This window comes from Gadus chalcogrammus, chromosome 6 (genome assembly GCF_026213295.1).
Source record: "Gadus chalcogrammus isolate NIFS_2021 chromosome 6, NIFS_Gcha_1.0, whole genome shotgun sequence".
NCBI lineage: Eukaryota > Metazoa > Chordata > Actinopteri > Gadiformes > Gadidae > Gadus > Gadus chalcogrammus.
Window position 1 is genome coordinate 3,946,767 of NC_079417.1, and position 17,614 is coordinate 3,964,380.

The 17,614-nt window shown below is 45.8% G+C and overlaps 1 protein-coding gene across 1 annotated transcript in view; it reads left to right on the top strand.

The window, feature by feature from the left end:
- The first annotated feature begins 879 nt into the window (after positions 1-879).
- Positions 880-17,614, top strand: part of tmem8b (transmembrane protein 8B) — a 22,974-nt gene continuing 6,239 nt past the window's right edge. Inside the window, exons 1-11 of the mRNA XM_056592364.1 lie at positions 880-964; positions 4,731-4,920; positions 6,296-6,503; positions 8,617-8,750; positions 9,042-9,310; positions 11,017-11,399; positions 12,842-12,938; positions 13,222-13,345; positions 14,849-14,991; positions 16,114-16,292; positions 17,541-17,614. The exon at positions 17,541-17,614 is cut by the window's right edge and continues 73 nt beyond it. Coding sequence (XP_056448339.1) covers positions 880-964; positions 4,731-4,920; positions 6,296-6,503; positions 8,617-8,750; positions 9,042-9,310; positions 11,017-11,399; positions 12,842-12,938; positions 13,222-13,345; positions 14,849-14,991; positions 16,114-16,292; positions 17,541-17,614 — 1,886 coding nt within the window. The remainder of the gene's footprint in view (positions 965-4,730; positions 4,921-6,295; positions 6,504-8,616; positions 8,751-9,041; positions 9,311-11,016; positions 11,400-12,841; positions 12,939-13,221; positions 13,346-14,848; positions 14,992-16,113; positions 16,293-17,540) is intronic.

Sequence of the window (17,614 nt, forward strand, 5' to 3'; positions counted from 1 at the left end):
TCTCCGGTGGGTGATTAATGGCTCCACCGTGATTATTCCCAAACAAGCCGGCAATACAATGCATTGACGAATCATGCATCTGAACATTTCTAACTATGCTATCAGGCGTGTGAATTCAAAGCACAGATAACAATATTGTCCCCACATGCACCATTCAGATATTTTTTGTTTATGATTTGTATTTTGATATGCTCGAAAAGCAAAACAGACCTCTTCGCATCGCAGATCAAATAAACATCTCCCTGACCCTTTGTTTTTGTTTTCATCAGCAGGTCAAAACGTGTTTCTAGGCTGAAGTTCAAAGAGTTGTCTGACAGCCAACAACTCGCTCCATTCTGCCGCAGCAGAGTGGCTTTCGTCCCGCCGCCTTTTTCAAGTCGCTCGCTGTCAGACGCGCTCGGGCGCGCACAGATCAAAGGCTTTCAGTAGCTCGCGCACTCGTCTCGCAGGCAGCCTTCACTGTTCTATGTTTTAACAACTCCTGTTCCTGCGATCGGGATCAAGAGCAATCAAGAGCAATCAGTGGTCAAAATCTTTTATTTCACGGCGCCTCGGAGCTCAGTACGCGTCCTTTTTTTATTCCACTTCTTATCGTAGCCTTGTATAATTATAATATAGTGAACGCTGAAATGACGAGCGATGTGGTGCAATCTACGCCTGCATTCCCTTGCGACGGACAGACCGGGGCTCCAATGGGACGCGTCGACGACCCGAGTCGGACCAATCAGCGCCAGAAGAGGAGGCGCGGCTCCTCCCCCGCCTCGATTACGTCATGCACAAACAGCTGGTCGTTGGCAAATCTGAAAAAATGTAGACCTGGACAGCGACGGAAAGCTGCTCTCGGGCTGTAGCCCATAATAAACATTTTAGCTTTTAACGATGTGGCATTTGGAGCGTCTGGGCTTAAGATCGAGCCCCCCACTGCTCCTGGTGCTTGTTTACACGTATTTCTGCGCGCTGGGAGGTAAGTCCTGTACACAAGTCCTCCGGGCTTCATTAAGAGGAGCTGTTCTTTGTGGGGGTGCTGAAATTCTTCTTATCAGAAGCACGGGGCTGCACTTGCATATTGCCTTAGGCTGGAGTGTTTTGTTTTTTTGTCATAGCATGTGTTCTTTGATCATAGACAAGCCACTGCAAGTACTTTAAGACTAAATACAACTGTTCGATTATTTTTCCGTAGCAAAGCGAGAGAATGGGGGTACTGCCAATGATGGCACGCAACAGTGATAGAGGCTCTTAAAGGTTGTTTGTGGTGGGCTGCATTTGCGATGTTCAGTTTGGAGAAGTATGCAAGAATGTTGTTTTCGGATCGTCCCTCTGCTGTTGCGTTCAGGGGGCTTCCGTGGCATCAGTCAAAAACGTTAAGATTTGCTCTCCGTCCGTGGCTTTCATTTATCAACAGAGCAAAATAGAAAGACTGGGAGAATGTGTGTCACGAAGACTTAAGACAGACCCTTTCCAAATGATTTATTTTGGTAATTCTGCCCAGTAAAAATAATGATATCGTACATGTCAATGTGTTTTATTTCTGATCTATTTGATGTCCCACTATGCGGCCTATACCGCATGTGTCTGAATGTGTTTTTCTGTACGTTTCCATCCGTCAAGACGTAGCCCCATGATCACCCGTTCACCGAGAGGACCCCGGACACAGGCAGCAGCGCCCAGTGGGGTCTTAGTGTGGAAGCAACAAAACACACACTCAGTCCGCACATGTATACCAACAACTGAGTAGCCTACTGGCTGGGTTGTTGATCCAACAGCTCGTAAATGTTAGGAGGTGTAAAGGTGTAGGCGGACATGTGGGGCGATGCGGTCCCTTGGCAGACTTGTTGCCGTTGTGCTTGAAGGGAACGTGTCTGCTCGCCTATATATACCGTGCATGCTGTATGGAGCTGGCGATGCGCACCGGCCACGGATCTATAGTACGGTGATGATGCTGTTCACTCTTCATGAGCGCCGTGTTGTCTGTTTTCGCACCACATTCAGATGCATGGCTTTTTCAGATAAGGTGCATAGAACGCGCAGACTTTGTCCCTTTGTTCAGATGCATAGGCTACGTTAGAAATAGCACGTGTAGATTGCGCCATATAATTCCAGACACATTGTCATTGAAGGTGACAACAAGCAGGAGGAATACCGAACGGGGTGATGTTCAGATGCCATGCTATCTGATTTAAGTCATTCAAAACCCTTAAACCTGAGACGGAGAGTTGAATGCATGTGCTGTATCAACCTCCAAAGTTACACGTATTTATATTGCAATAAAATACATTTCGCGATATAACGTGCAGTGACATAGCCTTTTGAGGTGAACAGCTCCTTACACACAACACCTACATTGAGATGATCACAAGACCCGTCATTTTAATGCCACTTATGGTCAATTATCAAAACTAATGTGGGCACTATTATATTAATCTGTATGCAAATGTTTACTCAAAGTATATATATATATATATACACATATTTCTTTTTCTGATGTATTAATATAGTCAAGGAACACATTTTTGTTTTTGAATGAATTATTGTAATCTATTTCCTGAGCCGAACAACACTTTTAAACAATAATGCCCATCTATTTTTCCTACCTCCTTTCAACCATGAACGACTCGCGGAATGAATGATCTTAGGTCTTGTTCTAGGGCTCCCTGGATACTGGTTGTTAAGGCATGGTCGTTTTGTTTGAAGCTGATGCTGATGCTGTTGTTAGGGCATGTGGAATGTCCAGGCTCTGTTGCTATGTCAGAAATTTTTTCCCGTTTGAATGTTCACTGACACTGTTTTTATATTCATGGGCATGTTGAACGCTCCTGGGCGTCTTTAGGTCCTGGTCTCTTTCTCTTCCTTTGAGAAAAAATCAGACACACTTCTATTGAGAGAGGCGCGATGCGGCCGCGCCAAGGTTATCACCTATCAGTGATTTTGCGTGTGATGTTTTTCACCGTACCTGGCACAGCGCTCACTACTTCCTATCGTCATAGCAGTAATGGCTCTATCCTGACCCACCACGACCCGACCACCCTAAATCTGATGTGAAAGGGGCGAGGATATAGGATAAACATCTTCTATTGGATGTTTGATGAGATCTGCCCTTGTATTTTCACTATAAAGGTATTTTCAATTGGAGGCAAGGCAGCTGATGCACTTGGTGTGACCTTCCGGCCCTTCAACTAGTGTAACACTTTGCCATGTAATGGAAAGATCACGAAGCAGCCCTTGTAAAGTGTGCGCTTTACAGCATATGGCGAAATGGTTGAATTGTCCAATCACGGTCGTCTTTAGTGTATTTCGTTCCTCTAACAGTGCAATCAAATGAATTACCTTCAGCTTCAGGTTTTTATATTTTCATTGGACTTCAAGTTCTCACATAGCTGTAAGCCGCCAAGGTTCTGCTGTGTGTGTGTGTGTGTGTGTGTGTGTGTGTGTGTGTGTGTGTGTGTGTGTGTGTGTGTGTGTGTGTGTGTGTGTGTGTGTGTGTGTGTGTGTGTGTGTGTGTGTGTGTGTGTGTGTGTGTAAGTATGTCTGCAAGCGTGCAAGTGTTTACGCGCAAGTCGGTAAGTGTGTGAAAGTGTGTGTTTGTAGAGAGGGAAGGAGGAGGAGGGTGTGAGGAGTGAGAAAATACAGAAACAGTTTTCTCCAAGGCGGAAGACACTCTGGAGCACATTGTGCATTCCAGGAAGACACACATCCACGCTACACTTTCACAGCCCACTGAGCCCGCTCTCCGGAGGGTCGCTTGCTCTGCCTCGCTATCATCATTACAGAAAATAACATGAGCAATGTCAATTTCCCAAAAAAAAGAAAAGTGAGGGCCTTTACAACCGTGAGCATGGAGGATGATTCCCCGCTGTTTCTCCAAGTATCTCGTTAATCAGAAACATGTCAGCCGGTCGACCTGGATTTTATTTTCCAATTGACAAATGTGCACACGCAAGGGTGTGTATTTCTGAACCCAAAAGAGATAATTGTTTCGGTTTTCCTGTTACTGTAAATGTCGGGGATGTATTTTGAGCAGAATGTGGTAAAAGGAAAAGCATAATCAAATGTATTGTATCTGATGTTAATTAATTTTCCAGAACACAAACACAAAGAAGAAGAGGACATTGCTTAAAATGGAACACAGGCACGCTGCCCTCACTCTGCATGACAAAGTGTCTCGTGTGCCTGTCATGCTTGTCCCAAAATCACAATATCTCCATCAGTAATGAATTGAGTCACACCTAATTCCTCCCAATTTGAGCGCCCCCCCCCCCCCCCCCCCCCTCCACCGGCCCCAACACCCTCCATCTGCTGAGCGGGTTAATGTCGGGCCGACCCACGTCGGTAATGTAGCAGATTACACCTGTCTTCTTGTTCCCCCGCCTCTCACACACAGCCTCATCCACACACAGCAGTGGATGTAATCCAAGGATTTTGACATAACGCACCCCCCCCCCCCCACACCCCCTCCCCCCTCCCCAGACCCTTTGAGGAAAAAGTGTCTCAAACTCTGCAATCGCGTCTGTTGCGATTGTAGTCGCTACCAGCTAGAAACTACTTCCATCTTCCACCCCGTTTGGAGTTTGCCATTTTACGACGTGCAGAAGAAGAAGAAGAATTTGTGAAGTGCTTAGATCAAAGGATGATTACAACATGCATATCTCTGTGTTTATATATTTATATACGTATATATCTCTATATATGCACACTCCCTCACTGTTCATTCTTTCCTTTACCGCTTTCCCCAGATTGCCTTTTTGTGACTGATTACTTCACCCGAACGCCTCGTAAGCTGAATGCTTTCAACTCCTTCGCCAGCGTGGAGCTCTTCCACTTCCACGTGCCGGAAGACACGGTCATGGCCGTCTGGAACCTCATCACCTTCAAAGAGCAGGGAGGAACCTTCGGGGACAGCTGCCCCGACCACAACGTGACTGTGTAAGCAAACCTCGCACTGGGTTTTATGTGTGTGTGTGTGTGTGTGTGTGTGTGTGTGTGTGTGTGTGTGTGTGTGTGTGTGTGTGTGTGTGTCTGTGTGTCTGTGTGTCTGTGTGTCTGGGTCTGGGTTTGTGTTAGTGCGTTAGCGGAAGCTTTGATAAAAAGTCAAAAAAAGTAGTTTAGCTCTCGCTTTTATCCAACGTGAGTTACAGTGGTTTCATGAAGTGGTCAGATAGAAGGCGTAAGGTAAGGATTACGTTATGAAGGGGTTAGGTTATCAAAGGGTTCGGTTATGAAGTGGTTGAGTTAGAAAGGGGTTAGGTAGTGGTTAGGGAATGAAGGAGATAACTAAGGTTGAGGTTATGAAGGGTTTAGGTTATGAAGGGGTTAAGTTGAGAAGGGGTCAGGTAGGGGCTATGTTATGAAGGTGTTAGAGAGGGGTTAGGTTATGTAGGGGTTCAGTAATGAAGGTCTTAGTTTATAAAGTGGTTTAGTAGGGGTTAGGTTATGACGGTTAGGGAGGGGTTAGATTATGACAGGGTTAGTAGAAGTTGGGCTATGGAGGGGATATGTTTTTAAGGGGTAAGCTTATGAAGGGGTTAGGCAAACAACGATAAATAGCAGATGCTGATAGTTGGTGGGTAATCTAACAGTTGTTCATTTAGATTAATAGCTATTGTTTATTTGTAAAGTGCCCTTCCCACATAGCTCATCAAATACTTTTAACAAACAACTGTTTGATCTCTCCAACAATACAGGTTTATAGAGGTCTGTGGCTAATGCTTTATTCAACTCAAATACATTGTCCACTAATTGAGTGGATTTGTCCTTATTTAAGATATGAAGGTTTATATTTTTAACGTGGGAGAACCTTTCGCTGTTGGTGCAGTTTTGGAGTTTTTCCGATTGGATTGTGTGTGATTTAAGTATATACAGCCTGTATATATTTTTGCCCGTTGACAGCAACTTCATCTAAGTCTGCATTTGCCTCACTGTGTTTATGCTAATATTTATGAATAATCCACTGTGGCTAGCCTTGGGATTGACATGTTATGCATTGTATTCTGTCCCTCCCTCCCTCCCTTAGATCCCCCTCCCCTCCCTTCTCCCCCTCTCCCCCATTTACCCCCTCCGTCCCCTCCCCTCCCGTCCCTTCCCTCCCCCCAACCCCCTCCCTCCCGCTCTCCCCCCTCCCTCTCCCCCTCCCTCCCCTCCCTCTCACCTCCCGCTCTCCCCCCTCCCTCCCCTCCCTTCTCCCCCCTCCCTCCCCCCCCCCCTCCCCCATTTACCGCCTTTCCCCCCTCCCTCCCCCCCGCTCTCCCCCTCTCCCCCCCTCCCACACTAACCCTCTGGGCTGTATTTATCTGCTGATCAGGTACTTCAGGGCGGGGGCTCCTCCTGTGATCAACCCCCTCCACACCCACTTCCCGCGGGACACGGTGGTCCCGGGGTCCTTCGCTGTCACCCTGACGTGGACCCTCCCCAACCGCACCACGGGGGCGTTCAACGTGACCAGCCCGCTCCCGGGGGACTGGTTCCTGGCCGCCCACCTGCCCAAGGATGAGGGCAAGATCTCCGTCAAGGTTAGACGCATCAATTACCCAAATGACAGAAAGGCATTTCACACTACATGATTAAAACGCCCACACACACCTACACACACATATAGTATATACGTATATATATATATATATATGTAGTATAACTATTATTATTATTTATTTATTTTGTTTTGTTAGTTTTATATCGATAAAATATCTGTATTTTTATGTATATGTAACATAATACATATTTGTTTTTGATATGCATATTTATTTTTGAATTTCTATATGCATGTATATATGTGCGTGTGTGTTTTCGTGTGTACGTCTTGCGTTCAAAGAGTAGCCCCCACCTCAGAGGTACCAGAGAACACAAGCCGAGCAGAGGAGGAAAGTGTTCAGTGCTGGTGCTCTGACCTGCGGAGAGCAGAGCATGTGCATGCTTTCGTTGTCTCCCTCCTCTCCCTCCCGTCTCATCACGTACGCCGATCTGCCCACAGAAGGCGAGAACAAAAAAAAAAAGCCTTCCGCACAATTTATGTATCGTTTTTTTGGCCGCGTGTTTATCTAGTGGCCCCCCCTGCTGACTCGGTGATGGGTGGTTTAAACGCGCGTGAGGAAATAGGACTGCGACTGAAAGCCACCAGCCAACGTGGAACATTGCATTCCACTCAAAGTCATTCACAAAGAAGACAATTAGGCTTAAAAGTTGGGGGGTCCGATTCTAGCAGCATGCTTTGCATAGACATTGTGGCGCCATGGTGCAGTGTGTAGTGTAGCTATCAGACAATCTACTCTGCTGCGTGCAATGCTTGCTACATTATGGAGAGACAAAGAACCACAATCCCTCCATTTGGTGCGGTTGGAATTAGGCAGCATGTTTCCAAAGGTTCAGCAAGACATTTCTGGCTGATTACATAATTAATAATCCGATATATATATTTGAGGAAGGTTTATTTTACAATCATATTTATCATTCTTTGAGTAAAGTTATCAGTATTATTGATTCCATTCTAATTATATTTTGAGATCCTTGGCACTATTTGACATCCCTATTTCAAATTCATTTTTCGCTCACATCATCTCTAATAAATTGCTTCGCCCGTATCATTTTTTTTTATCATTTTTCAATGCACATTACGGCTCGGCGCATTACCTATCAACAAGAAAAAACTCACCTCGACGAAACCCAAATCACCTCATTGAGTCTATATTAACTGAGCCATTTACCTAGAGGATAATTGTGGTCATTATCTCGACACCATTTCTATCAATTCGATTTGCGTATGGGGTGCATTAACGCGGCAGATATAGGAAAGAGCAGGTGGTAGCTGGCCTTATATGGCCTTAGGGTAGAAACAGAGGCATCTGATCCCCGTGATCAACAAGGTTGGCCTCTCTAATTTCTGCATTGACACGATGGTCGAATTTTTACGTCTTTGGAAATAATTCCGAAGTGGTGAACATAATGAACAGTTTGAGAGCGAAGCAACATAATAGGCAATAGGTTTGCGGTAAGGTTGGATAGTGAAAAAAACTGAAATGAGAAAAAGGACATGACAAAAGAATGAATATAATTAAGAGTATTGCCTAGCAACTAGCACGTGGAATTCAGCAAATTCGTAGATAGTTTTGTCTCATTAATTTTTCAGTTTTAAGACCGTGTCTCTGTTGGAACATATGACAATGTAAGCGGGATGTATTAGCTCACAGCATCCGGAGCAACTGGGAGTTTCTACACACAGGTGGTGTGAAGTTCCTATCCCACAACAAAAGCTTGAAGTTTCTGTCCAATAGGAATGAAAGATTAATTTTGGCACATTTCCCGCTTTTTCTGAGTTAGATTTTGGAGTCACCCCAAACTTTGTTTTCGGCATGCCAGACTTTTTGTGTGTGTGGGTGTGTGTGGGAGTGTGTGTGTGTGTGTGGGTGGGTGAAGTATGTGTTGTTTTCTACCCAGATTGACTTTATCTGAAGCTCACCACTCAGTGTAACTGACATCAAGTCATGTTGCAGTGTTCTTCGGTGTTGTTTTTCTTCCAAAAAGCCTCCCGACAACTCCCTGACGGAGACTCTCGTCTGCCAAATCTTTGTACCGATTTGTAGCATCCAGATAATCATTGCAGCTCTTGTTGTTGTTGTGTTACCCTTTTAGGGTCTGTACGAGGAATGCCAGTATCTCTTTCAACCCCAGCTCATCGTCCAAAGACTCATTGGGATTGCGGTGCTCTATCCAGGATACTTTATCGACCAGATGATCCCCGTTCACAACAGATCTGCACTTTATAAGTGAGTGATGGACTGTTGAAAGATTGCCTCAGAAGGGGGCAATTTACCTGCATCCCTCTGAAGGCTCAGCTAATGCTACTCTTTCAGTATATTATTAGGGTGTTATATTTTTTCCCCATGTGGTTTAACAATAAATCCTACTGGGTGTGTGCTTGCGCGTGTAATAATGTGTGTGTGTGTGTGTGTGTGTGTGTGTGTGTGTGTGTGTGTGTGTGTGTGTGTGTGTGTGTGTGTGTGTGTGTGTGTGTGTGTGTGTGTGTGTGTGTGTCCACGCACGACGTCACCCCGCAGAGTGTTTATCCCAAGCTACGTCTCGAGGGTGAAGGTCCAGCTGGTGAACTGCAGCACCAAGAACAAGAGCGGCGACAGCTGCCCCGTGGTGCTGAAGATCCGGGCTCGGGCGCCGCCCGTCCACAACTCCAGCGCTCTGGACTGCAGGGAGTGGAGTCCCTGCGAGCTGGACTCCCCGCTGCCAGCCTGGGGCCAGTGGTACTACGTCCTGGTGGAGCGATACCTGAGCGACGCCGACGTCTACTTCCGCATCGGGGTGCGGGTCACAGGTGACGGGCCGTCCCCCGACTCAAATACTCGTTTTTTTGTCTCCGCTCTCTTGTGGCGGTGGTGTTTGTGTTTCTGCTGATTCCGATAATTATTTTACCTTTGGATTTTAACAGCGGTATGTTGGACGGGGCCGCTAACGGCCATTCAAGCTTTAATGACGAGGAGTAAAAATACATTCCACTCGACCGCACACACACACACTGTGAGCAACGGATCTTACAGGCAATTAGTCGGCCACTTGGCGTCGAACACGCTGTCGGCGTTGACCGAGGTGCCCTGATTCTTTGAGCCTTCTCACGCTCGAGATATGAACACGAGTAACTCCTATACGAACCCAATTCAGTTCCATTCCTTACTTCTCTGTGATGTCTGGCAGTGGAGTGCAGCGGCCCGTCCCTCTCCTTTCCTTCGCGAGCGTAGTGGAAGCTGTGGCCTAATATTACACATCATGTTTTGACAGCAAAGGGAAAAGGCAGACGGCCACCAGAGAGACTCATCGCGTGCCTTGTTCTCGAGAAGATTAAAGCAGAACTGGGCCAATTCATGTGCGATTCGCTAAGAGGCCATTCATGCGGTGCTTGAGTGCTGCATGATGGGGTATTTGTTGATTCTGTTCCGGTTTTCCCCCCCCCCCCCTGTTTCCTTCTTTGTTTATTAAGAGTTGTGACGGCTAAAATGGTATGTCGCCCCCCCCTTTCCCTATCAAATCAGTGGGAGGTCCACACTACAGCTCCACGCGATATATGGTGCACTTGTCACCATGGCAACACAGACACTAATTATTCAGACTCTCTCTCTCTCTCTCTCTTTACACCTTTTCTCTCTCTCTCTCTCTCTCTCTCTCTCTCTCTCTCTCTCTCTCTCTCTCTCTCTCTCTCTCTCTCTCTCTCTCTCTCTCTCTCTCTCTCTCTCAGACTCTGGCCAGCTACACTTCACTTGACCTTTTGCAAATTTGCTCTTAAATATAAATGTAATAGAAAAAACTTGAGGGACCATCTATCAGTGGTAGATAAGTTTTCCTCCTCTCCTCTCAGATCCTCGCTTATCAGACCATTATTGTGATTGTGTGTTCATCTGTGTGTGACCATATAACATCCGTTACAAAAATGTGTATTCGGATAAGTGAGTGGGGTAAATCGAGGTTCTGTTATTGTTTTCGATTGATGGCAAATAACCCATTTAACAACGGGTACCAGAGCAATACCCGAGTGTTTTTAATGATGCTTCACCTGCCTCTCCAGATATACATACAAATATTTACCAGCATTAATGGACTGTGCGGAAACTATGCAAATTTGCCCAGGCCCGGAAAAAGCTTCTGAAATTGTGCTGTGGATGTGTTTGTGTTTGACAGAAGGGTGTCACTTGCCATTGAGTATTTAGCCGGCTCAGCGAGTGCAAGCGTACTGCATGTTATTACGACCAAGCTTTTCTCATTAAAGAGGCATTGGGCCGTTCTGGACCTTGTGTTTACATTAGGGAAAATTCAGCAAGGATGTGCTATGCAAACATTTGCCGAAGACACGGTGGTTCAGCATGCGTAATGCCAGGGAGCAATATTCCCGTTTGTTCCAGCTTTTATTACACACACACCGTAAAATAACTCCATTAGAGAAAACTATATTCCGTAAACCTTCCGTCGGTTTGATCCTCAATCCATAACCGGGTTGTTCTTAAATGCAAATCTCCTTGTGCGCTCGCACAGATTGCTCCAAACCCAACTTATCCCGGGACCACGCGGGGCCCAGCTCGGCCCTGAACATGCCGCAGTCCTTCGGCATGGCCATGGGCTTCTCCCTGTCGGAGACGCTCCCGATGGCCGACCTGCCGGCGCTGTCCGGGAACGCCAGCCGGCTCGGCGCCTCCGAGGACCCCGTGGTCTACCTGTCCCCCAGCTCGGACCCGGAGATGTGCTGGCCCGTCCGGCCGACGCTGCGCAACGAGCTGGACACCTTCTCCGTGCACTTCTACGTCTTCTTCGGCCCCAACATCTCCGTCCCGCCGGACCGGGCCGCCGTCTTCGCCATCAACCTGATGCCCGTGCTGGACAGCGGCGGCGTGCTCAACATGGAGATCAAGCTCAACATGGTGAGACGGGGCCCCGTCGGCAGGGCACCGACGCCGCGGTCGATACGCTGCTCTGTAGCGGACCAGTGGAGGCCGGCGTAGTAGTAGTGCTTTGGAGTTCAGGCTCGGTGAATCCTGGCCCAAAAGGAGGGCTTTTGAGTTCAGTGTCTCAGGTGGAAGGGGGGGGGGGGGGCATTGTGTTATGCCCGCAAGCGTGTGCACACACAGCGCACGCGCGCAGACGTCACACAGGGGTGCACGCACGCAGACATCACGTAAGCACGCAGACTCGTATAGATCACATACACGCACGCACACCCACGCACACACAGACACGCACACGCACGCACGCACACACGCACGCACACACACACACAGACACAAGAAGTTGAGTGATTATGTGTAGCCAGCAGCATCAGGCTGAGAGTTTGCGTTACAAAGGGCTTGGCTTTGGAGCAGCGTGTCTTTGTACGCGCTGCCATTGTTTTCCCCTTCAGGGATTGCAAATGAACAGAACAAAGCCCGGGTTCGTGTTTGGTTGGTGGCGTACAACACATCTCCGTGCAACATCGGGACAAAAAAGAGCAGCAGCAGGCGGGCGGCTCTGATGAGATGTTATTTTGGATGTGTGCATGTTGCACCACGTGGCCAGTTGTTGTGCTGTTGCAAAGGCTCTGCCGGGCTGCCGAGCAGCCAGACAACCGTAACTACTGGAAACCGAAGGGATCTGTGTATTTGCTTATGCTTAATTAAGGCTAATTGCTGACCGCCAACTTTCCTTTATTTATGTTTATGGTACATTCCTTTTGTTTTGGCAATGTTCTTGTGAGGGGAAATACTTCTATAACTACTATTTATACTATTACCACTACTACTGATACTACTACTGATACTATAACTAATTATATTACTGCTACTATTACTATATTGCTACTCCTGCTGCTACTACTATTACCGCATTACTGCTACTGAGATTATGTAATATGTGTGTAGCAAATAAGTCTTAAGTCAGGAAGCATGAAACAGCCTCCACAATGTGTGAGTGGTCTCCCTTGATGGATTCGGTGGCCCCTTGGTGGTTTAGAATGTCTCAGACTATAGATCCTGAATGAATGAAGAACTCTCTTAATTAATAAGAAGTAGATAGCCTACACACACACACACACACACACACACACACACCCTAGAGCTGTCCAGCGTATGGATATGATACATTTTTCATGTGCAGTTATGCAATGATTCTACAGTAACCCGCCATATCTGTATTTTTAGATGTATTGTCAACGTCTTCATTAAGCTACTGCAGAGAATTACCAAGACCGCACTTCCAGTTCCTTTGTTAGTTTTAAAGCATGCAAGTGTTCAGCTAAAGGCAAAAGAAGACACAAGGAAGAAATCCAAACACCTTATTGTTGGTACATCTCCAGATGGATGGTGGTGGATAAATAATGTTTGTTTCTCAGTCCACAGTGAAAGGAGCAAACATCACCGTGTTCGGGTGCCTGAACCACGGCATGCCGCTCTTCATGCGCGAGAACTCTTCCATCAAATGTGAATCAGGTAAGTCTGTGACTTTACAGTGAACTTTGGTTATACATGTCATGAGGGAACATGCCGTTCAGGGGGTATGCACCTGGCTCTAGCATACCTCCCGGTAACCCACAGACATTATGGGTTGAATCCAAAACTAGTCGGCCCGGACAACCTAACCTAGACCATCCTTTTCAGTAATTCATGAAAAAAAGAGATTGTGATTTAATGAGGTGGTTTATGGCTTCTCCTCATAACATTGGTGCATTTTTTTTAAACAACTCCTCTCCCCCTGTGTGCGTTTCTCCTCCAGAGTCGGCAGCGGGTTTCCTACTCACGGTCAACTCGTCGTCCAACATCACCAAACTGAGGATCCCCTACCCCCAGACGGGTACCTGGTACCTCAGCCTGCGGTCGCTGTGCGGTACAGAACACGGGTCAGCACTCAACGTTATTCCCTCACCTGCTCGGGCGGTTCCATATCAAGGTTCACCGTTTGCGCTGAAAAGATAAGATAGCGATAAAGACATAAGGGATTTTCCGTTCACTTGAACGATTTTCCGTTCCGTTCACTTGAACGTTCCCCCCCCCCCCCTGGTAATTTGTTGACATTTCCACAAGCCAACCTGTCGATGAAGCATGTTGAAGCTCAGGTCACAGAGGGTTGGGGGAAAGCTTTTTGTAGGGCAAACAATGGCGCAGGTTGATTATATAGAAACAAAAAGGCGTTGAATCAACAGAGGTACAATTCCATTTTCGACTAAAAAAGGCCAGGCAGCACTATGGCAATTAATACCAAGCTAAAAAAAGCCTCATTGATTTGTTTTGCTTGCCTTGGCGTTTAGCAGTATTAGTTCTTCCAACCTTTATCCAATGCATTTAAGCCCTATGAGCAAGAGGCCTGTCCACAGTTAGCACGCCATCTGCTTCGCGGCGAAGGCCTTTTGACTTCACAACAAAACGGTAACATGCCTCCTGTCTATGCCAAGTGAGGACAATATTGCGGGGGTTGGATTTAAAAAAAAAAAATTGAGATTTTTACTAATATTGTGTTTAGTCTATTGATATTTAATTCCTTCAAAGTGTTCACATTTATTTAGCAATTGATATCGGCTACGGCGGGTGTTAAGATGTCAATATTAATGTGTGTAATGATTCATACCGTAGCAGTTATGCAAACTCAGCACTATTGCCAGGCCAGTAAATGAACTGGCGAAAATGTCCTCAGAATGAAAGTGAGCAGATTTTTTAACCAGCCACACGGGGATTCGATTAAATCAGCCTAACAGATGGTGTGGGATGTGGTCTCATATGCACACCAGATCATTGATTAGGTCTGAAAGCATTTGGTAAAAGTGTATATTTCGATTGCCTCAATCTCCTCCCAATCATACGGGCTCAATCTATTACATCGCATTAGTCACCAAACGGCAGCGGGGATCAAAACAAGCAGAAAGGTGCTCCTGATTGCAATTAATTGGATCATTTTTTTTGGAAATGAATGAGTTCCCCTCCGTGATGTTTTGGATAACATTTTCATTTTCATTCTTTTGACTGAGAAAGCAACAGAACAGAATCCATGAAGTTACATGAGAGACAGAGAGAATGAAAGGGAGAAAAGAAAGAGGGAAGAAAGAGCGACAGAAAGAACGAACGAAAGAAAGAAAGAGAGAGAGAAGAAGATTAAAGAGTTTGAATGAAAACAACATTGCGTAAATGAAAGTCTGACAGAAACGCCGATTTTAAAATTTAAATGTATCCTTTATTTATGGGGTTCACCCTGAGCGATTATACCACCCGTGCCTAGAGCACAAGGGAAGCAGATTATGCGCGGGTTGCCCTCAGACGTCCCAGTGGCAACGCCCCAGAACTGAAGGTCACCACCTGAATGTCCTGGCTAACATCCTTTTGCGGTGTGCGTCTGTGTTTGAATTTGGCAGGTTTGAGGCATGCCCCAACGTGACAGCCGAGGTGTACCTGCGCTCCTACCTGACGCCCTGCATCAACGACTGCGGGACGTACGGACAATGCAAGCTGCTGCGGACAAACAACTACCTTTACGCCGCGTGTGAATGCAAAGCAGGTGGGTGGAACTTCGGGTCTTCATTCCAACCGTTGTTGTTACAATTATTATTGATGGTCGATGGTGAAGATATGATGAGAACGGTGAGAGGGAGCGCTCGGATACCGTCGTGACGATCCTTCAGAATTTGACACGAAAATAAATCTGTCTCTTATTTAGGAGGAAATCGGATATCAAACATTGTGCGGTTTCACTTGGGAATGACTGACATCATGTGCTTTTGGTCAGGTCTTCATTAAATCGCTCCAATGATTTAGCATATTAACCATCCTTTGACAACTCCTTACATTTTATTATAAGCTCAACTTTTTGAAAGAGGCTCAAATTACAGATATTGCCTTATTTGCTTTTTATTATTTGCTGATTACCTCATCATCTCTCACAACCACGGACGATTAAATCCGGTGTGAGGTTTTGTCTTTGTTCAAATTTGTCCCTGGCAGTCATTTCGTATTTGACACCTGCCACTCGTCCCGAACCAACACACAGCCACACAAAAACACTTCTGCCTGATATCCTGTGCATGTTTCAAACACACTTATCTAATCTCAGCCGGAAGGAAGTACAACCCACGGGCCAGAGCAGGTGTGTCGTTCTCATGCTGCATCAGCCATTGGCTGTACTTCCCTTAGCATTTCCAAAGCAATGAAGTACATGCTCTGCTTGGTTATGAGGATGATACAAAATGTATTGAATGGTTAAATAACTTGGTTTCATAACCAATCATTTCTAGGAAAATCTGAACTCAGTCATGACTTGACTTGTTTTAGCTTGGTTAATAACATAACAACTGTACCTAAGCATCATACCTAAGTCACAATTGACTACCTAATCCCTTACCAGATTCTTCTATCCAAATACTTTCTTTTTAGGTACATTTCGTAAATGATGAGGTTATCGTCTAGCTCAAGGATGCCTACAGGTACACTGTGGACATTGGGGTTTGAACCCAGAATCTTTCGACTGGTAGTCTAACACACTAACCACTAGACAACAATATCACGTACTCATGGACATAGAAATGTGCCCCTCGCACCATTTTAATGCATGTGCTTGTGTGTGCGTGTGTGTGTGTTTGTGTTGGTGCCTGCGGTGTGTGTGTGTGTGTGTGTGTGTGCTCAGGCTGGGACGGATGGGGATGCACGGACAACTCGGGGGCCTACTCCTACAGCTTCCAGCTCCTCTCCACACTGCTCCTGTGTCTCAGCAACCTGATGTTCGTTCCTCCGGTGTTTATCGCCATTCGCAGCCACTACCTCCTTGAGGCGTCCGTCTACATCTTCACCATGTTCTTCTCTACCGTGAGTACAGCCCCCGGCGCCTCTGGGGAAACCCCTTGAACAAACCGTGACTTGGTGGAAAAACCAGTGGACAAGTTGAACGCAGCCTGGTTCGGAGTGTATCTCGATAGCGGTGCTTTGGGAAATGTGTCAATGTTTTTTTGGTCTCCTGTTATTTGAGTCATGAACAATGTTGTTGTGTTTTGTGATGTTGAGGGAAGGACTGAAGGTCAACTGTGTTTAACTTTAATGCCTGGCTATCTAGCAATATTAGTGTAGTGCTTCGTACTCCAATTTTCTCTTCTATTTACAAAATAGCCGTGCGTTATGGTTCCTCTGGACTTCAACCTACTGTGGTTGGTGTAAAACAAGTTCGCAATTTTAACTGTCTTTGTTTGGTTTAGATCTAAAAAGAAATGCAAATGCGGTTCAGTTTGGTTGAGGACTAGTGAACAATTTAACCAAGTTTGGTTTGGTTTAAAAACTAGTTGACTGTTGAACCCAACTTGGTTTGGTTTAAATCTTATTAACATTGTTTGGGAAATGCACAGTTTTTGTGGGCTATTATTTGGGTCAACAAAAATGTCATTGTACCGTCTGCTGTTGAGGAAAATGCGAAGGTCAGATTTGCTCAACATTTGAGGAGGTTATGTATAAAGTTGAATAATACAAACAGTATATTTAAAATTTTTATAGTTGAAAAGGCAACCAATTTTGACTTTCGAATATAAATGACAATAGTGTTGCGTTCTGTGTCCATAATGCACTAATTAAAATGTAGAATTCTTTGATGAAACCTTTTCCTGAAAGGATAATTTATTTTACCTTTTACATTGATGACCACGCAACTATAGAAAACTGATACTAAACAAGATGCTTAATTGCCTCGTGCAAGTGAAAGAACAAAAACCTGCTCGCTTTGCAGTTATATTGTTTCTGCTTTGCTGGCGGTTACTTGCCATTTATCGTGGTGAAGATTAGCATCACACTGTGTAACAATCAAACTAGCTCGTAGCTTATAATCACCTGGACATATCTGTATTGTCAATGCTGATTGACAGCGATTTTAATAATGTTATCAAGAAAATCACATCCTACAGGTGATATATTCTACAATGAAAAGAAATGCTGGCCAGCCCGTACCTCCGACAACCCAACCAAGCCGAGATCCGTCAGTTCACGTAACGCACAGCTAGGCAGAGTAGATGGAACGCTGTTCATGAGTTTTTTTGAATTCTGAAGACTTTTGTCCCTTATCCCGTCCCATAGTTCTACCACGCCTGTGACCAGCCGGGCATCGTGGTCTTCTGCATCATGGAGTACGATGTCCTGCAGTTCTGTGA